The sequence below is a fragment of the Mustela erminea genome, chromosome 6, assembly GCF_009829155.1.
Source record: "Mustela erminea isolate mMusErm1 chromosome 6, mMusErm1.Pri, whole genome shotgun sequence".
NCBI lineage: Eukaryota > Metazoa > Chordata > Mammalia > Carnivora > Mustelidae > Mustela > Mustela erminea.
The window spans coordinates 24,343,824-24,361,916 of record NC_045619.1 but is presented as its reverse complement, the minus strand read 5'-3'; the positions used below and the strand labels follow the sequence as shown (position 1 = coordinate 24,361,916).

The 18,093-nt window shown below is 51.6% G+C and overlaps 1 protein-coding gene across 1 annotated transcript in view; it reads left to right on the top strand.

Annotated features, from left to right (window-relative positions):
- ELK3 (ETS transcription factor ELK3) overlaps positions 1 to 18,093 on the top strand; it is a 67,330-nt gene that overhangs the window by 23,523 nt on the left and 25,714 nt on the right. Inside the window, exon 2 of the mRNA XM_032346707.1 lies at positions 3,874 to 4,082. Coding sequence (XP_032202598.1) covers positions 3,876 to 4,082 — 207 coding nt within the window. The 5' untranslated portion in view covers positions 3,874 to 3,875. The remainder of the gene's footprint in view (positions 1 to 3,873; positions 4,083 to 18,093) is intronic.

Genomic DNA, 18,093 nt, shown 5'->3' with positions numbered 1-18,093 from the left:
TCCCAGAGGGGGCAGAATTTGTCGCAGGCAGAGGTGATAGATTGTGAGCGTAATTGTATGTGGAAACAACTGAGTAAATGTTGATTAAATGTATTTAATTGTAATTAAAATAAATTAGGATTGGAGCTAAAAGCAGCACAGCAAGTGCCCTTGAATGGAGAGAACCATCGCAGGGATGTCAGCTGGGGGCCCTCCGCCCCCACCCCCCCCACCCCACCCCCCACCCGTTGCCCACATACCCTCTTGTTTTAATGGTGTTTTAATCATCTGGGTGATTAGTGCCGAGAGCGCTGGGAGGGCCTAGAGCCACGCGCCCCCCCATCCCAGAATTACCTCTGCCCATGGTTGAAGGGGACGACCTGTTTGTAGGTTTGATTATAAACTCCCAGGACAGGTTTCTGAGTCGCGTGTGGCTGGGATTTCCAACAATAAAGATGTGTGTGCTCTACATTCATTGACACTGGAAGACCAGTGAGGACACAGGAGTGGCCAGCAAAGCTGGAGAAGGCGAGAATGAGGACCCCCGCACCCGGCTTGCTGTGCTTTACGCAAGAGTGGCTTGATGCCAAGATCCCCGCCTGTAGAGTGGTGGCAGTCACACTTCTAAGGAATCCTCCAGTCCTCAGAGGTCGTCGGACTGTGACACCTCAGTGTGGGAGACTTGGGGGGAGGGCTGGGAAAGGAAGGTTCCAAGGCCCACCCTGCTGGTCTCTAAGCGCTTGGCAGGGGCAGCTCTGTGAAGTCCGGTTCGCAGCTCCGTGCCTTCCCTTGGCCCATTTCCTCTACTCCAGAAACCCAGGAGGCCCCTGATGGGAGGCCCCACCCTCACCACTTGCTCCTCTACTCTTGTTCATCACCCTCTTTTCTTTTCTTCTTCTGCCTTTCTCTAAGGCCCTGGTGGTTCCTTGGCCAGCTGGTGGCCCTCGCAGTAAGATCAGGTCAGCCAACCCCCACCCCTATCCCTGGCACCGTTCAGCATGTGTTTTTCATGTCTAGACGCACTTCACGATTGTGAATGCGACCCTGCAGTGCGAAGATAACGGCACTCCTTTGAAGAGAGAATTTTTGGAAAGCAGAGACACTGCATGTTGTCATAGTCAACTTTGGCCGCCATGGTGCCACCTGACAACCGGCCCCATGCGTCCTTGGTGCACTATGGCACTTCTGTTTCCCGCGGTGAGCTTCAGGGATGCTGCCTTAGCCTGTGGGTCGTGGGCCCGGGCTCAAGGCTTTGGGCTGAGTTCATGTTGGCTCCCTGTGTTTCATTTCGGGGCAGTGGCCTCACAGCAGGGACAGGAGCATGAGAGGAAAAGTGCAAACATGTGGCGCTTCTTAGACCTTGGCTCAGGATCAGCATGGTCATGCCTTCCAGTGAATGTTGCATTGGCCAGATGGAGTCCTATGGTCAAGGTCAAATTTCACTGGGGTGGGGAGAAAGAGCTGCACCCCCGCCCCCCCTCGTGCACGGCCGTGTGGTCACTTCAATAGGAGAAGGGGAGGAAGATGGAGGACGTTTCATCCTCCTAACTTATGCCCAGAGAACATGGTTCCCATACCTGGGGTTGGGGTCCCATGAATGGGGGTTTCAGACAGCACCAGAGGCTTTAGGAGTCCTGGTTGGCAGAAGCAGAAAGTGTAAATACATTCGAATCCACAGATAGGTTTCCTTTGTCCCATCTGGAACATGCTGGTTTGAGTCCTTGAACGTGCAGGTGGCTGACCGCCTCCCTCCCTGGTGCCCGAGCCAGAGGCCCGGCCGCCCCTGCCCTCCAGACTTCCAGACCCACGGGCAGCCTTCTGCCCTTTGGAGCAGTTCCTCTGAGCATCTGCTTGAAGTTTCCAAGATATTTTAAAGCTTACTGTCTGAAGTGTTCGGCCAAAAGAATACCAAAAAATTTGAGACGCCTGTTCGCAATTCTTAGTGCCAACGATGAGAAGCGAGCCTGTGGCTTATCCACAAATAATCAGGAGGGTGGGTCATATTAGGAACCCGGGCTGGCAGCTGCCACCCATCACGGCAGTTGTGCTTACGAGACTCTTGAAATGCAGGGGCGGTTTTGATCTAACAGTGACATGATTTACTGTCTCACAGACCGAGTGGCCATGGTGGCGAAGATTCATTTCTGGAAAGACTATCTCCTTTAAAGAGCCATAAATAAAATGCCTTATGGGTTTTTGGAGATCATTCCTAATCTGCTTTCCTTTAACTGAAAAGCCCGTGGTTGCTTAGAGAGAAAAAAAAATAATGTGTTCTTTTGGCTAAATATGTGAAAAGGAAGAAAGAAGTGAGTGCTTGTTGGATGGTGACATGTCCGTTCCCATGTGGGAGAAAAGTAACTTGTCCACCTGAAGGCTGCCCCTTTAAGAAGATGCGGGGAAGGTGTTGTGGAATTGACACAACCAGTGGCCCAAAGGGGTCCTGGAAGGAAGTTATCCTGGCTATCAGGTGTCCTGGACTCATGCCCCTTGCTCAGTACCCCTCAGCTTCGGCATCTCCTTGTTGCTCTCCTTGTGGGGAACCCTAGTGCTCTCTGGTTCGGTCCCCACCCCCAGCTTGCTTTTGAAACTCCAGCTGGAAGCCAATTTTCCACCCTCTGGTCATCCCTGGCTTCCTCAACCCGGCACCCCTCAACTCACCCCCACTCAGCCCAGAGTGAAAGCCGGGGCACTCGGTGTGTCCAGCTGTGACAGGGGACCAGCCCAACCACCTCTTTCCTCATGCGATGAATGTTTTCTCCCCCCTTCGTTGAGAGGATTTATTTTTATTTTTTAAATCTTATTTTCATTCCATGATAGTTAACATGCAGTGTTCTTTTCATGTGTATGATACAGTGATTCAGCAGGTGCAGATGTCACTCAGTGCTTTGTCATGATGAATTACCCCCCTTAATCCTGGTCACCTACTACTTTAACAACCGTGGATATAATAAGTGCATTAGTATTAGTAGTAGAATCAGTGCCCGTTGCCATGAAAGTCCTCAAATGTCTGAAGATAAGGAACTACCTGGGGAAAGAGGGGAAAAAATTTCTTCAGGGAAGTTCTCTCACAACTAGGTCATCACAGGTAAGTAGGAGTTTACTAGGCTCCAAGGCTAGGGAACAGCATTTTAGACAGAAGGAAAAGCCCTTACAAAGTCTACACCAGAGTCAAAGGAAAAGAGTATTTTCTAATCCTGTCATAGCTGGGAAAAATGTTTTTCCCATCGGAGCGGGTGTGGCCATGGGTTTGATCTGTAACAGGACAAATGTCTGGTGAAGCAAAGGGCTCTTCACGTGGCGGTGGTGATCCTTCAGTTCACAAAGCTGTGTCCATTGGGCCCCCGAGACATGTGGCACCGCGCTCAGTTTCGAAGTCCGGGGAAGACGCCGAGCAGCCCCACAGAGACCCTTCCCTGGGCAGCGCGGCATGTAGTCACGCTGACAGGCAGAGCCCAGCCCCCACTCGTCATGGGGTCCAGATTCACAGCAGATCACGGGCTCCGAGACTGACCAACAAAGCAGTCAAGAGTCTGGTTGGGAACAGACTCCGGTGTTAAGAGGGGACTCGCTGGAATGGGGACTCATCATGCAAGTGGGAGCTCGTGAATCGCTTTCACGTTCCTCCCGATGCCACCCCCCTGGCTGGAGGGGACGCGTGTCGTGACTACAGGGATCACAGGGCTTCCTGGTATTTCTGAATCGGGGCTGTTTACAAAAATGCCTCCAGAAGGCACCTGAGTCCGAGTGGCCTGTGGGATCGATGCAAAAGCTGTGTTTTGTTGGGTTCCCTGTGGAAGGGAGGGCAGGAGCCGAGGCGTCCGGCCCGAGGCCACCCCCGGCCGCCGTCCAGGTGGGCACCCGCGCTGACGGCTCTGCCCGCCTTCTCCCCCGCAGGTATGGAGAGTGCAATCACGCTGTGGCAGTTCCTGTTGCAGTTGCTGCTGGACCAGAAACATGAGCATTTGATCTGCTGGACCTCCAACGATGGTGAATTCAAGCTCCTCAAAGCAGAAGAAGTGGCCAAACTGTGGGGCCTGCGGAAGAACAAAACGAACATGAACTACGATAAGCTGAGCAGAGCCCTTCGATACTATTATGACAAGGTAAACCCTCGAGCCTCGCATGCGTGGAGCGCCGCCTGCTCCTTTCCCTGGTGAAAGCAGATGGTTGTGGACCATGAAGCAGATTAGAAACATCAGATGGAGGCAATTTGTGCAGGTTTTTCTGGTGGAAGGGAAAGCTGTGCCATAGGGATTTTTTTTTTTTTTCCTAGAAGCCCTTTGCATGTTCCTATGGGTCGAATTTTGTTCCGTCTGCATTTTCCCTTAGAGGTTGCTGCACACCTTTGCTCACAGTAGAAATTAGTTGTCAGGAGGTTCTCAGGCCTCCCTTGTTGTCAGTTGCTTGAGTGACAGAATGAACGTTAAGATCTAGAAAGTCTGCGCATCCCGACTGGTCTGCCGTTCACTCAGATGGGTCTTTCCTGGAACGTTGGTAGCTTGGGCAAGTTATTTAGCAGCTCAGAGCCACAGTGTCCTCATTTATATGAGGGAGATCATACTAGTGCCATCTCGGCATTGTTATGAAGGTAAACACGTTCAATGCTTAGAACGATGCTTGCTGGGGCACCTGGGTGGCCCAGTTGTTAAGCATCTGCCTTTGGCTCAGGTCATGATCCCAGAGTCCTGGGATCGAGCCCCACATCAGGCTCCTTGCTCAGTGGGGAGCCTGCTTCTCTCTCTCCCATTCCCCCTGCTTGTATTCCCTCTCGCTGTCTCTCTCTCTCTGAAATAAATAAATAAAAATCTTAAAAAAAAAAAAAAAAAAAAAGAAAGAAAGAACGATGCTTGCTACCACCCCGGGCTTTGCACCTTTGTGGGAAATTTCCCTAATTAAAAGGAAAGCCATTTTCCTTTTTAAGTCACAGAGAGGAGACAGAGTGCTTTGTTAAGTGGTGACACAGCCCAGTTGCCAAGCAAGGACAGTTGGGGTGAGTTCTAATGCATTTCTGGAAAAGCAGTTAATGTGGCTGCGAGGGCAAAATTATTGCTCTTCAGAGGTAATCATTTCAGGCCTGTAATTTTGGCCCTCTCTGCGAGGATCTGTTGGTGCTGTATATTTAGCCCCACAGACACAAAGACTTAAGAGTCCTAATAAGGGTAAGCTTTTGTTCTGGATTTGCAGTTCGTATTGAAAGGTGAATTAAAAGCTGATTTAAATATTAGTTCCTGATCTATATTTAGTGCCTGCCTTTTGCCAACCTCTTTGGAATTCAAGACAGAAGGATTACACATTTCAGGAAGTGGAGACATCATTAATTATAAAGTGTTCCTTTATATGATCGTAATTACATATGATTATGTCATTGAAATGTTAAAGGTGCTTTCCTTTAATGTAGCAATTAATTAGTCCTGGCTTAATGCAGAGTCCTACGAAGAAGTAAAAGCATTTCTTGCAAATTGCACCGTCTGAAAGACTCGCAGATGGTTTATTGTTTTGCATTTTTCCCCAGGTTCTAAGTTACACAATGGGAATGGGATGGGGGGGAGCCCTCTGAAGGAAAACAGTCGTCTTGCCTGTTGGCAGGGTGCCTAAAAGCCTGGCTTTGAGACTAGAAAAATGTCATTGTTTTAATTCAAGACATCAAAGATTAGGGGCCCTGTCTCAGTACCTGCGACTCTCCTTGTGGCCCAGGCACTAGGGCTAAGGATGCTGGGTCTTCAGCATGAAGGGAGACCTTGGGCTGCAAGGGACTCATCCAAAGGCCGGTAGAGCCATTCCTATGGAGAAGACACCTGCTCTCCCTTGGGCAGACTTTCTAACTCTCTGGGGAGAGCAGGTTCGGGGCTTCAGTCGCCCAGCACACTTTGGTACCTTCTGTGTCTAAGGCCTGGAGCTGTGGGCACTTCCCACGCTTCGCCTCATTTAAACGCAGCAGCCCGGGTTGCTGGACCCCCGGCCTCTCTGGGAAGCAGTAGACTCGGACTTGGACCTGACTTGTCTGCCTGCATTCCTGGCCACAAGGCAAACACTTTACCTTCTGGGCCATTCATTTTCTTTGCCTCCTGAACACCCGAGTTTCGAGGAGGCAATTAGGTAGCACAGAGGTGATTTTCATTTCTTACTGAGCCCTGCAGTACCGCACGGCCCTGCTCCCGTTGGGTCCGGGGTCTGAGTGGTCGCTGTGACCTCCTCGCCCTCTTGCCCTTTCCTCTCCCACCGGCGCTGAGCCTGAGGTTTGGCCACGTGACCTGTGAGCAGCCAGCTCATGTGAACAGTGAGGGCAGGAGCAGCTCTTGTCCAGCGAGTCACACAGGCGTGGCCACCACGGGAGGACACTTTATGTCCTTCCTTCCACGTGTACACAGTACACTCACATGTACACAAGACACACGCATGGACATACGATACGTGTGTGCTACATGTGTGTACACACTGCACATGTGTGTGCATTGCACGCAGGTGTGCCATGCACATATGCATGCACACAATGCACATGTATGCAACATGCATGCACATGCACACAGTATATGTGTGTGCACAACACATATGTGCAGGCAATGTATGTGTGTAAGCCCAATGTACCTGTGCATGTATGCAGTACACATGCTAATATGCATATGTGCACACAGCACACGTCCACATGTATACGGTATCCATGCAAGTATATATAATATACATGTGTGTGGTACACACGTGTACACACTATACATAGGCATGTACACGGTACACATGTGTGCACACAGGCCTTTGAATCTTTCTCATGAAATGCCCTGAAGTGATGAGTAAGTGTGATCATTAGATTCCTGATATAGCTTAAAATACAAAGGAAGGAAGGAAGAGGGGGCAGAGAATGAAGGAGAGGAGGGGGGGGAGGGGGAAAGGGGAGAAATGCAAAGGTTACAAAAATTATAGTAGATTTTACATTTCGTGATAAACACTTTTTAAAACGATTTTATTATTTTAGAGAGAGAGAGCAGGGCACGGGGCAGAGGAAGAGGGAGGGAGAGAATCTCAAGCAGACTCCCTGCTGAGCGCGGAGCCCGATGAGGGCCTCTGTCCCGCGAGCCTGAGAGCACGACCTTGGCTGAAATCGTGAGTCAGATGCTTGACCCACTGAACCACCCAGGTGCCCCCATGCTCAGCACTTTTCTCAACCTTGCCAGTGTTACTCTGTGACTATGTGTATACATTGAACCGTAACAAATTGCCATCATCTGGCCATTTGGACCCCACAAAAGTGGCAGTCTCACACGGTTTGGTTTCTGACCTGAGAGGCGGAATGGAGGAGGGTCTGTGAATGGGAAGCTCCTGGCCACTTGCTCCTCCTTGTGTCCCATCATGCTCCGCAGGCATTCCTCACGGTTCCCCGCTCTCGGTGTGACCCTCTCTGCCTTTCAGCGTCCTCCCCAGCCCCCTCCTCCATTCTCCAGTCCTGTCCATCCATCCAGAGTGTGCTCTACAGGTGGCCTAAGGTTGGTGACTCCCCACCCTTTCGGCTGTATTCTTCTCTCCCGTTGGCTGCTCTGTCCGTTGCTAGCTTGCATCTCCTCACTGTTGGCTCAAACTGCCCCTCCCTTGGTGTGTCCTGATAGGGAAGCTTTCCTGCAAGCATGAGAATGCCATTATTTTTTGTTGTTGTTGTAGGTTATATTTTTAGCTCATTCCAGAATATTAGACATGGACAGAGGGGAAAAAAAAAAGTGGAAAATGTGTGCAGTACTTTGTAGAAGGCATCAGAGCGAATGGTACAAGGGCTAATTGTATCTGTTTGGGGCTGAAACACTTTAATTCCCCTCCCAATCCCCTCCACACCCCCCCCACCATCCATCACTATAGCAAGGTGGTTCACAGCATGGACTTGGGGCTAGACTGCTGGGTGTAAATCCAGCTCCACTGTGAGTGCTCTGCCTGATCCCTCTCAGTTTCAGCTTCCTTCCTAAAATGGGTCTGATAGTTCCAATGGGAACTTGGACCCATCCTGGCTTAGCCGTAGCCATGATAGGAGACCTCTGGTGTTCCTTCCTCTGTCTGCGTATCTGGAGATTGCCCGTCACACACACCATTAGGGAAGGCTAGGAGGTCAGGGGGTTGCAGCTACGCACTGACAAGGACCTGCTGCCCCCACGTATAGCTTTTGAAGAGGCTGCTGGGCAAACCCAGGTAGAATTCCAAGGAAGGAGTGATGCCCAGGTTAGGACGCAGCCCGTCGTATTCCTCAGGCATGGACCGAAGGCGCCCGGTCAGTTTTGGAAATGTGCAGATGAGGGGAGGAGGCTGCGTCCAAGCCCATGAGCCCCCAAACCAGCTAGTTCTTGCCTGCTCAGTTCAAGACCACCCTCCCCAACCCACTCGTTTCCCATAGTCTCACTCTGTGTCCTGGGATGTGGCTTTGTTCATTGTAGTTCTGATGGTTGGAATTTGGGGAAGGGGGGCGGGGTATGGTTTGATTTTTTTTATTTCTCTTAGAGTGAAATGGATTCTTCTAGAGGTCCTTCTACAACCTCTGCAGTCTTTCAGAGATTGGCTTTGTGAACGAGATTAATGACTCCTTCACTCGTTAACAACTCAGACCTGGTTCTTAAACCTCTCACGGTGGAGTGGAGAGGAGAGAGAGCTCAAAGCCCAGAGTGTGCCTGTGAGTGGCCCCATCAACTGCCCACACCCGTGGGCCCACGCTTGAGGGGCATAACGTGCTGCTGGGATCCCCCGTCTTCGGTAGCTTCTGGGAGGTTTTTAGTTCTCCATCCCTCTCGAGAAGATATTCTTTCCCTCTTTCTTTCACCTGTGCTTCTTTTCTTCCCAGGTTCAGCCCTACCTTTAAAAACACAGCTGCTGCCCTCGGCTGGCTGTGCGGCGGCTGGGGAGACAGACCTGCGTGGGCATAGAGCAGAGTGCTAGCCTGGCCCTGGCGCCAGCATCTTCCAGGGCAGCTGCGGGAAGTAAAGGCAGAGGGAAAGACCCCGGAGGTCAGGACACCTGCCCAGGCCCGGAGCAATGAGATTGGGTTGATCAGGCTGGACCGTGTTGGGGAGGGACGCACTGATGAAGGGAACAACATGTGCATGAGGCTAGCAGTTTGAGTTTTGGCTTCCCAGGGGAGTCCCAGGGTTCTGCAGGGAACAAGGGGGACATGGGGTGGGAAGAGTGAGTGGGGCACGGAGTGTGCAGTGCGTTATGTGGAACAGTTTGAACTTCATGGCTACGGCTGGAAGCGCAGGAGTGCTGTGGGCAGATTTGCATTTTAGAAAGAAACCTCTTTATCTCCCCATGCTCTTCTTGGCATTCATGGTGTCCCGCTTCACCCCCTGTCCCCCCAAGCCCCAATCTTTTTGGCCAGGTTAGCATATACCGACTTCTCGGGGCTGACTGAGTTGGCCCCGAGCTGGCCCTGTGGCCCCTTCAGGTCAGGGCATGCGTGCCCCTCCCAGGATCTGCCCGCCGGTGGGGCTGCACGGCCGGCTTGCACGCGGGGCAGCTGACTCCCCGGAGGAAGCTCCAGCCGCAGACTCTCGGAGCTGGCTGCAGGAGACCTGGAAGCTGACGCAATCCCTCGTCCTTTTTCCGTCCAACGGAGCTTTTGTCCTTGTTGTTGTTGGCGGTGAGCATTCCTCCCAGGGGGAGGCTGAGAGCTCTGCCAGCTCCCTTCTCATCAGGAGATTGCAACGGCGATATGATGAAAAAACGCTCCGGTCTCCACAGCAACATCCCAGCTTATCCTCACAGTGTCCCGAACGGTCTCTGCTTAATTGGAAGAGGTTCAGGGGAGAACAGTCAAGACAGTGTCTCTGGCAGCATATTCCTGGAAGTAGAACGCGTCACCTTCTCAACTTAATTGGATAATTTATTTTAAATTGGGTGTGCAATCACGACAGGAAAATGTTCGTGTTAATAATACATATCTGAGATCGCCTGCCTGTGCCAAGAAGCCTGGCCCTGGCAGAGTTCTCTAATTCCCCAAAATAAATTTTATGAAGATAAAATGATGTACTACTGTCTGTCAGAGTGGAGAAAGAACAAAAGTCCAGCAAGCGTTTGCATCCTGGAACTTTCTGGAAGGCTTCTGTTGGTGGTGAAATTCCACAGAAGACCCATCTCTCCTGGGCTCTGTTCAGGAGTGTTTTGTACATCAAAGCTGCTCCCCCCCACATGCCCCCCCCCCCCATGCCCAGCTCTGGCTCTGAGTGTTAGGGGTCTGGTGTTTTTGTTAGGTGTCTTTTTTGTCCCCTTCCTGTCATGTCAGCTGCTTAGATGGTTTGAAGTACAACAGATGGCAACTACACTTTTGCTTGGGGGCTGAGGGGATAACCAGGGCCTTTCTGGAAGCTTTTGGTCCTGGAAGCTGCCCAGTGAGGGAGGGCGGTTGGGTAGCTGATAGCTTCAGGAAGGTTTTCTAGTCTGGTCACACTGCTCTGGGAAGGAGCGGCTGACCTGAGGGGGCCAGGCTGTTGGTGGGACATGGGGTGGGGGGGACTGCGTGGTGGTTGGGGGAGCTGTTTTGCACATGCTTCCAAGCTAGCTTCGTGGTGGCACTCCGTGTTCCCCCAAATAGGGCAGTTGCTAAGAAACACCCGGAGTCTTGGGAGTACCTTCAACACTGTGCTGATGGGGCTGCTGGGCTCGGTGTTCGGCTGCCAATGCTCCAGCCGCCTAGCCAAATCCACTTACGTCAGGCTGTTGCCCAAGCCCACACTGGTCTGCCGGCATGAGTGTTCCTGCTTCTGGACAGCTTCTAGCTGCAGGAGAATTCAGTGGTTGTGTAGACAAACTGACAGAACCCCTAACATTCACATCATACCACCCACCACCCACCCACCGGCCCAGCTGCTCCTCTGGGCCCCCCACCCCCACCCCACACCTCCTGCCTGTGCTCTGACAACAGTTTACCTCAGCTCCTACCCCCAGTTTGTGACATACGGAGAGGAAGCGCACTTGTATGGAGGATTTGTGTTAAGCCAGCACTGTGCTGGATATTTTTACATTTATGGACTCCTCTTCTAACATGTGAAATGCCTGTCGTCACAGTTGGTAATGGGCCCATTTTAGAGGTAGGACGCTGAGTTTCAGAGAGCTTAAGTGATAGATCCGAGATGAAACCACTGGTAGGCGGCAGAGCTGTCTGTCTACGACGCTTGAGCCCAAGGTCCACGAAGTCAGAAGATCACACAGCTATAGGGCCTTGGGCCCAGACTTGAACCCCCCATTCCTAATATTGCTGATTATCACCCCAGGACAGGCAGAGAGGGGAGACCAACCCCTGTTTGTTCAAAATGACATGGGGAAATGGCTGGCAGCGTTCTGAGCCAGCTGAAAGCAGGAGGCTTGGCGGCCCTAGGACCCTCCCCCTATCCACTTCCTAGATGTCCAAATGACACTTCCTAAAGAAAGCCAGATCCAAGCACGGCCCCGCTCTGCCCTTGTGCCTGCCCAGCATCCTGCAGCCTCCTGGAAAGACTCCAGACTCCCTCACCATCTGGCCCCTAACTGACTGCCTCTCCTGTACCAGCCTGGCCTGCCACCCTCTCTCGGCCTCTGCTCAGACCTCTTCCTTCCCTGGGCTCTCCCTTGGCCTTTGCTGCCTGGTCCACTCCAGCTCCTCCCCACACCCTCCCTGCTTCTCCTCCACCTGATGTCTGCACTTGGCATTGCCTTCACTCTCTTCCACCATCCTTGTGCCTGTCTTGCCAACCGGGTGCTGGTTTTCCTTACCAAGTCCAGTTCTGGGCAGCATCTGGCATGCAGTGGTGCCAAATGAATGCAGGATGAGCGTGAAACAAGCAAGCAGGCTTCCCTGTAGCACAGAAAGAAGTCTGTCAGCTCGGGGTATTGGCACCGCACAGGGGTTGAGAAGCCTGCCTGCCTGCCCATCCTTTAGCAAGTGAGGACCCAAGTGGGCAGGTGGATGTTCAGGAGTGTGGGTGGCCAAGCCAGGGTGAGAACATGCTCCCAGACCACCTGCGGCTCCCAGCCCCTCCCGCTGGAGGTGGCTGCTCCCTGCCCAGCCAAGCACATGCTGGGGGACCAGTTTTACATTTTGTTGTGTTAACACTCCAGAGGACTTTAATAAAAATACCCTTGAGTGCTGAAAGTGAGCCAGCAGGGAGACAGCAGTCTCAATCCAGGAGAAGCAGCCACGAGCCCAGAGAGGGCAGAAAAATGCTCCTCATGTCCAGTCCAAGGTTGGGCATCCTGCCAGGCTTCTCTTGTTTGCAAGCTTCGACGAGCACGGGGCTCGGGCCGCAAGGCTGAGCAGCCCTCCCATGTCAGGCTGCCCGAATTTGGAGAGATGGTTCACGCTGCTGTCTAGCGGTGCCAGGGAAGGAAGAGATCTCAACCCAAACCACAACGGAACCTCCCCCACGAGTCAGCCAATTCTAAGACCAAATTGGACCTCTTTACTGGCAGCACGTTATTCTTAGAAGTTGAAAGTGGGCCGTGGATGTGTGCGTGTGTGCACGTGTGCATACGAGCTGGTGTGTGCGCTCCAGGCTTCAGCTTCAGACAGAGGACAGTTCAGGCTCCAGCTGTCTCAGTGTGTTGCATACGGTAGTGCAGCTGCCCGCAGGCAGGCCACGCCCTCGGGAAAGGCTGTGCCCCCTGCCCTGCTGGACAGAGTTTCGGGGGGACTATATGTTTCCTAGGGCTGCCGTAACAAAGGATCACAAACTTGGTGGCTCAAAACAACAGAAATGTATTCTCTCAAAGTTCTGGAGGCCTGAAGTCCAAAATCAAGGTGTCCACTAGGCAGTTCATGCGCCCCCTTCGAGGGCTCTCGGCGAGAATGCGTACTGGCCTTTGCCAGCTTCCAGTGGCCCTGGCAGTCCTCACCGTCCCTTGGCTGTGGCTCAAGGCTTAGTCTCTGCGTCTGTCCCTCTCCTCCTTCTGTGCCACCTCCCTGGGTGTCTCCCGGAGCCTTTCCTCTTGTCGTAAGGGCACTAGGTGTTGACTTTAGCGTTGACCCTAACTCCCTGATGATTCTGTCCCAACATCCTTCTCTGGTGACACAGGCAAAGATGCCGTTTCTAAATAAAGTCCAGGGCGCCTGGGTGGCTCAGTGGGTTAAGCCGCTGCCTTCGGCTCAGGTCATGATCTCAGGGTCCTGGGATTGAGTCCCATATCGGGCTCTTGCTCAGCGGGGAGCCTGCTTCTCTGTCTCTCTCTCTCTCTCTCTCTCTGCCTGCCTCTCCATCTGCTTGTGATATCTCTCTGTCAAATAAATAAATAAAATCTTTTAAAAAAAAAGTGTTAAATAAAGTCCAATTCTGAGCTTCTGGGTGGGAATGAATTTGTGGGGGCGGGGAGGTGGGTACCATACAACTCAGTGCTGACGGGAAAGACGGGCCCAGGGAGAGGCAGCTCGGGTTGCTGGGTTGGAGTCCTCAGGGCTGCTCCTCAGGGTGGCAGGTATGCGGTGAGCCTGCCCGCAACAGGTCTGTGGCAGAACTCAGTATGGCCCCAACAGTCAGACGCTTCCAGGAGGGACCCTGATTCACTTCCTCTTCTGTTCCTCAGAGCTTAGCAAGGAGCCTTCCGTATGAAAGTGTCTGAAACGCTGTCGAAAGAATGCTTGCTTGTCATAGAGGAGGAGCTTGGAGCATGACTCCTACAGTGAGGACTTGTTCTAACTCTGGAGAGAGGACAGTCAGGTTTTGTGTCCGGAAAGGGTGAGTCAGCTCATGGTCTGGACGGGAACCCAAAATGAGGAGCTGAAGCCAGGGTGTTGGCTGGGAACCGGTGGCCTCGAGACTCGTCTCTGCTACTTACTCGTTCGTGAACTAAGCCTGATGCCCTGGGCCCCTCATCTGTAAAATGGGTATCAAAGTGTTGTAGGGATTGCCTGACATAAGGCATAAGCCTTCAGAAAACTATACAATGAGGTACCCAGATAAGGAATTTAGGCAATTTGAGGGGCGCCTGGCTGGCTCGGCTTGTGGAACATGCAACTCTCCGTCTCAGGGTTTTAAGTTCAAGCCCCACATTGGGTATAGAGATTACTTAAAAATAGAATCTGTGGGACACCTGGCTGGCTCAGTTGGTTCTCCCTTTGACTCTGCCTGCCACTCTGTCTGCCTGTGCTCACTCTCACTCGCTCTCTGACAAATAAATAAAATCTTAAAAAAAAAAAAATAGAATCTGTTATTTTTTTTTCCCCAAGATTATTTATGTATTTATTTATTTGACAAAGAGAGACACAGCGAGAGAGGGAACACAAGCAGGGGGAGTGGGAGAAGGAGAAGCAGGCTTCCTGCTGAGCAGGGAGCCTGATGTGGGACTCGATCCCAGGACCCTGGGATCATGACCCAAGCCAAAGGCAGACGCTTAAATGACTGAGGCACCCAGGTACCCTTAAAAATAAAATCTTTTTTAAAAAAAGGAACTTAGATTATTTGAAGGCCGACTACAGTGAAAGGACAATGTGGTATCGTGGGGTTGCTATACAGTTAGATCATTGCTTGCTAAGTGGAGTTGTACTAGGTGAGAGGTCATATTTGCAGGACCTATATGAGTGGGGCACTGACATATATTGATTTTTTAGAAAAAAAGATGCTGTGCAGTATTGTTCTGCTCTTAGAGATGAGCAAACGGAGGCTTCTAGAAATTCAGTACCTTTCCCAAAGCCAGAGGAAGTAGACAAACTGGGATTCGGACCAGGTTGGTTCACCCCGTGCTGGTTCTATTTAGCGTCTGGCCCATCAAGGCTCAGAGAGGCTGGCGGGCGCTCCCCGTGCTGTCCGTGCTCCCCTCTGAGCACTCCTACAGTCAGGCTGTGGATGTGGAGGCCAGCTGCCTCTGTGCTGCCTCTTGTTTTCCCATCAGCCTTGTCTCCTGAATGTCACCCACTTCAGGGTGGGCTTTTGATGTCCCGTCTGCTGAAGTGGAACCGCCAGGTTCCGGGAGCCTCACACAGGGTCTCCAGCAGTGTGGCACTGCACCCCGCTGGGAGTGGAGAAGCCCTTCTGTTTCCAGCAGAGAAACAGACTTTAGGAACAGCGGGTCTTCCTCACGAGGAGCTGGAAACGACCGTTCCCGAGCACCCACCTTGCTTCCCTGGCACCAAGCTGGTTTCCCAGGCACGCTGCGGTTACCCCACGATTACTCTGGAATACTGACTTGAACAGCAGCCTCTGAGCCAACGGCAGCTGCTTTCTGGGAGAGGGTGCGGCCGTGGGATAAAAAAGGCTCCCGTCTTGGCACTCCTTCGAGTTGGTTTAAGCTTCAGCTCCACCAGCGACAAGCTACAGGGTCTTGGGCTAGTAAGCTTTTCCGAGCCTGCTGCTTTCTTGGGTGGGTGGGTTGGGGGAGCTTATTTTGAATTAATACATATTGAATGCATGCTATTAAATGTGAAAAAGCAGAGGAGCAAAAAAGAAATACTACACTTTTACATCTTTTGAGGTTTATTTTTTCTTCTTGTATTCTGTATATATAGTTGTTTCATTAAGATAACGGACACATCTATGAGTGCTTTTTTGCAGCTAGTGTGCATTGAAAGACATGGGAGGAATGTTAACACTGTTTTGTCCTCTAAAACAGCTCCGTGGTTTTCCACTCGAAGCCCTCCTGTTAATCTAACCCACCATTGTGGGATCGGAAATTGGGTCTCACCTCCCTTCCCATCAATAGCCTTGACTTCTTCATCTTTAAAATGGGATCCCAGCACCCATCTTGCCAGGTGGCTGTGCGAGTTTGGTCCATGGTCAGCGCTCATCAGTGTTTGCTTCTTTCCCAGGCCCTTTCTTGTAGGATCTCTACTGTGGTGAGATGCACACCGTCAGAATCAATCCATCTCTCTTCCCCTGCCCCGAGATCCTGTGTACAGGCGCTCGGGGCCAGCAGCCCACATGGCCCTCCCCTTGAGGCGCAGCCACGGAGACCCTGCAGAGCTGGGCTGCTCCCTCTGGCCTGGGCAGTATGTTTCCTGCTCTAAGCAGCGGAGAGCAGCGGAGCTCAGAGGGGTGTCTGCTTAGTGTCCTTACCGCTTGCCTGGCTGGACGTGCTGCCTTTCTGCTAAAGCTGCCATGGCTTTTGGAGCGGGACCCTTGCATTTCACATCTGCTGTCCCCAGGGCTGGCCCTCTCCCCACCGCCCCCGACCCCTGAGTTAATCGGTGTGTGTGAGGTTTCCTTCACAGTGCATGTCAAAGTCTGGCCACACTAGGCATGGTATACGGTAAGCCTTCTATTTTTTGTCTGAACCCAACTAAATAAAACATCATGTTTCCCCCTGTTGGTTGAGATATATAAACCAGATATAATCTGTCTGCCATACGCCCCAGCGTGGTACCCAGGACAGTGGACAGAGTGAGGGGGATATGCACAGCCTTCTAGGAGGTTTAATTTTTATATTTGTTTGCCACTGGAGTGGATAGGAAGTAAATTTTATGTTTTGTTTTTGCTTACATGGGCGGACAAAAATACTGAGATCTGCTATGTATTGGGGATTATCACGTGTGGTTGTAGCAGGTGTTCTGCTGTAAGCTTTATATGGATTATCTCATTCAATCCCATGAGGCAGATGGTAGATCAGTTCCCATTTTATAGATGGGGAAACTGAGGCAGCTGACTCTCTAGGACCATTCCTTATAATCCCACTGTCAGCCTTTGTGACAGAGCCAAGTAGGTATTTATGGAAGGATCTAGGACTCTCTCCTCTGCAGCCCCTGCTGCTGTGAGATTAGGAAGAGATCGGGCTGTTGGGAAGAATGTCCTACACCACCTTTCCTGCTGTGTTCACGAGCCGCCGACATCTCTCCGTTTTGAGAACAAGATAGGAGAGTTGCAGAATCAGAGGGGAGGCGTCCTGTGGTTCCTGAAGCCCTCCCATGGTGGGGAGGCAAGGGCATGGTAGCCATGCTGATGGGGATCCCATAACTAGTCTGGCTCCTCCTGGGGCCATGAGCAGCCCAGGGAGAAGCAACAGCTGTGGTGAGAAATCTGAGCACTGGCAAGTCCGGTGCATGACCTTAGATCAAAATTGGGGTACCAGGGCAGAGCTGACACAGACTGCTTGTATTTGCCATGGATGTGGATATGTGCAATCCAAGTTTATTCAGCTCTCACAGGAGTTATGGGGTTGTAAGGTTTTGCTTATGGCCCTTACCATATGCCTGGGAGTTTTCAGTCTAAAAATGCCGACAAGAAAGCACATACACTTACACATATGGGACACATTCACGTGGAGCTTGAACCAGCCTGGGGATCAGCTACAGAAAATTCTCTCTCTCATGGGGTAAAGCCTCCGGTTTCCCACCTGGGTCAATTCTCTTTATAGTGAGAGTCATTCACTCAACAAACATGCAGTTAATTTAATATTATCCTTCATAACATCAAAATTAAGAAGGTAAATTGAATTCCTCGAGCATCTCTTCATTACCTGGCACTGCATATAATTTTTTTTCACGATCACAATACAGTAGACCCATTTCTAATTTATCCACTGTATAGCATTATTTACACAGGCCCCTTCTTTCTCTTTAATGCGAGGAGAAGGCAGAGTTGAGTGTCTGTTTACATATTTAAACACACTTACAGGCACCTCTATTGTTACCAGTATGCCTGGAACCTGTCAGGGCAACAGGGAAGGGAGGAAAATAGAAAACTGACTTGTTTTCTATGTTTTCCATCCAGTTAGCAGGAAATAACTTAGGGAGACTCTCACTGGTCCCTCCGTTCCCAGAGGTGGCTGGTGAATCAGGAAGGGCTGCTCTGCCCAAGATGGCCACCTTGGTCCTGCCCCCAACAGGCTGCTTGCCCTTGAGGCTCCTGCCATCTCAAGACACCAACTTGGACGTGGCTGTGGTGGAAGCAGCTTCTGCTGCCGCCTGGAACTTCCACGGAGGGTGTGTGGGGTGGATGTTGTGTTTCCCCTCCTGAAGTTGGTCATCCTTTGCTGCCTGTGACCTCACACGGAATGTAGGGTCAGGAATCCAGCCTGGTTGTGGAAACACACTGAATGGGAAATGATGAACAGGGAGGCTGGTCCCACATGTATAAAGGCAAGTAGATGTGTGCAACTGTTGGTCTAAAACCATGCTGGAGAAGTCGCTCTGCTCAGCAGGACACAGACAGCATTTGTCAGGTTACCAGGCAACTGTAGGCAACACATACTTGTGGG